The sequence below is a fragment of the Hipposideros armiger genome, unplaced genomic scaffold (assembly GCF_001890085.2).
Source record: "Hipposideros armiger isolate ML-2016 unplaced genomic scaffold, ASM189008v1 scaffold_72, whole genome shotgun sequence".
Lineage (NCBI taxonomy): Eukaryota > Metazoa > Chordata > Mammalia > Chiroptera > Hipposideridae > Hipposideros > Hipposideros armiger.
Window position 1 is genome coordinate 346,681 of NW_017731422.1, and position 2,722 is coordinate 349,402.

At 37.8% G+C, this 2,722-nt stretch overlaps 1 protein-coding gene and 1 pseudogene across 2 annotated transcripts in view; both read left to right on the forward strand.

The window, feature by feature from the left end:
- ENPP5 (ectonucleotide pyrophosphatase/phosphodiesterase family member 5) overlaps positions 1-2,716 on the forward strand; it is a 14,670-nt gene extending 11,954 nt beyond the window's left edge. For both annotated transcript variants that reach the window (XM_019642774.1, XM_019642775.1), the window contains exon 4: positions 2,132-2,716. In XM_019642774.1, coding sequence (XP_019498319.1) covers positions 2,132-2,559 — 428 coding nt within the window. In that variant the 3' untranslated portion in view covers positions 2,560-2,716. The remainder of the gene's footprint in view (positions 1-2,131) is intronic.
- Positions 1-2,722, forward strand: part of LOC109382916 (ferritin light chain pseudogene) — a 26,588-nt pseudogene that overhangs the window by 7,473 nt on the left and 16,393 nt on the right.

Genomic DNA, 2,722 nt, shown 5'->3' on the forward strand with positions numbered 1-2,722 from the left:
TGTGTGTGTATGTATAGAAGATGTACAAAAATGTTCCTTTAGGTAGAATTGGGTTCCTGTCATATTTATTGAGGGAAAGAAAAGCAGTTGCCTGAAAATGGTACTTGTAATGTACACATGAGTCCTAGTGACAGATTATATGTCATTATATAATTTGTACAGGTACACAGTGTCTGGTTCTAAAACTGGTTTTACATACAGATTATGATTTGTAAAGCAATAGTTAATCACACCTGGGGAACTGTTTTAAGAAGGCCTTGACAAATAATTTCTTTGGCCATGAGAATAATTGCCACCTTTATATGTTCAGATTTTCATGTATTGTGCAGGTAGCTTTTATGTTAGTGGGATTGCTCAAAATTTTACAGTTAACATGAATTCAGGGGCTCTCTTGAAATTTGGCTTGGTGAACTACAGTTACATAATAGATTGGTCACACCTATTTTTGATGGGAAGCCTTAATGTTCTTATTAATATTACATTATGTTCATTTATTTAAGAAAAATATTGACCACTACAGTCCTCCTCGTCCTGAGTTCCACAAGAGATTAAGCCTTGATTTCCACAAGCAGCGGTTCTCAAAGTGTGTTCCCTGGACTAGCAGGGAACGAGTTCCTTGGAACTTGTGAGAAATGTGAATTCTTTTGCCCAACCCAGACCTACTGAATTAGAAACTGTGAGGGTAGAGTCCAGCAATCTGTGTTTTTTACGTGCCCCCTCCCCCCGCAAGGAGTCTCAGCCACATTGAACTTTGAAAATCATTGCCCTTAGGCATCCATTATTAAATGTTGTCTGCTGGATCAAACATTTATGGTGGGAGCTGTCACTACAAAACAAAGCCCCTACTCATGGGAAAAGTTTTGTAAGTCAATTATTTCATTTCAAATCTGATTTTCTAGTGAAAAGTTTGATATGAGAGAATTATCTTTGCCTTCATGACTAAGAAGTCTAAATCCCAACTTCTTATAGAAATCAACATAGCCATCATCCAATTAGTTACAAATTATATAATGGCATATTTCCCAATGTTAATGTTATCAGTTAATTAAACAGAAGAGCACAGTACTCTGTCAGATCATTACAACTGAGTTCATAAATCCAGCATTATTTTTACTTGAATCAACTCAAAACAATCATGACATTTAGAAAGACTTCTTTAGATGTGTTTGGCCAGGCAGATTTGGAATTACTTTGAGGAGATGACTACAGGTCAGTTCATGACTTCCAGAGAAATTGATTTAGGATTTTTTTTTCATGTTGTGTTCCCATTTGCCTATTTCCCTGTAGTAATATAGGTACTAGAGACTGATTTGCTAGTCATTGTCCTCACCACCTTTAAAATAAAGCCTATCAATTTTCTTAGGTTGCCATCTTATCAGCAGTGGTTCTTTCACCTTTGCACCCTGATACGGTGCTAGGAACACATGCCTTTAAAATGCAGCTTTTATTATGCAGGAGTTTTCAGCCTCTGGTTATCACTGGATAAGACAGGAGATTCCTCAAGTTTTCACTTTATTTGTACCCTGCTAAAGCACACAAGGCTAAGTTGGACACTCATCCGAACCACCAAAGTCAAGATTTTACCAGAAGCCCTGATTTTACCAGAAGCGCTGACCTTTATTTTTCAGTAGTGGATCGGCGCTGTAACTAGAGGTTTGATTTTTGTGATGTCTTTTGTTGTTCTTTGTTGTTTTTCCCCTTTTGTTAGTAATTACGAATTTATTGCCTTCACATGAAAAGCACCTTTATCTTCAGAGCAATACTTGGAACATAGTAGATACCTAACAAGTATTTGCTGAATATTGATTTTCCTGCCACCAAAAAAAAAAAAAAAAGTTTCATTTTTCATTTTCTCCTGCCTTGGCTCAGCTTTGCTCTTCACACTTCCTTCCTCTGCTGTTGAAGGTAGTATTGGCCTTTGAGAAAGATCTGTGATCATTTGATTTTTCATTTCCTGAAGTGAATTGTGATGTTGACAACAGCAAAGGTGGTTTGTAAAAGATTATTTTATGTTAAAAGTCAAATAGGATAAAATTTGCATTTAACTTGTTCAGACTTGGACAATACAACAGGTATTTCCATTTTAATGCCTTCTGGTTGGTTAACTTATTCATGCATTTTGTCTTTACAGTAGGCAACCATGGTTATGATAATGCATTAGCAGAAATGCATCCAATATTTTTAGCCCACGGCCCTGCCTTCAGAAAGAATTTCACAAAAGAAGCCATGAACTCCACAGATCTGTACCCACTGATCTGCCACCTGCTCAATATCACTGCCATGCCACATAACGGATCACTCGGGCATGTCCAGGACCTGCTCAGTTCAACAGCTCCAAGAGCCATTCCTCACACACAGAGTACCACCCTCCTCCATGGTGGCGTCAAACCAAGAGAAAACGAGCAAGAGGAATCATATGCTTATTTCATAGGGGTCTCTCTCGGTAGCATTGTAGTTATTGTGTTTTTTATAGTTTTCATTAAACATTTAATTCGCAGTCAAATACCTGCCTTATCAGATATGCAGGCTGAAATAGCTCAACCATTATTACAAGCCTAATGCTACTTTAAGTGGAGATTGCCTAATTATGGCAGTGTTTAAAGGTTTCAGATTCTAGGAAACCACTCTCAGACCTTCGCACAGACAATTAAGCAGGTACTATACAGGCATAGTCTCTCTCTCTCTCTCTCTCTCTCTCTCTCTCTCTCTCTCTCTCTCTCTC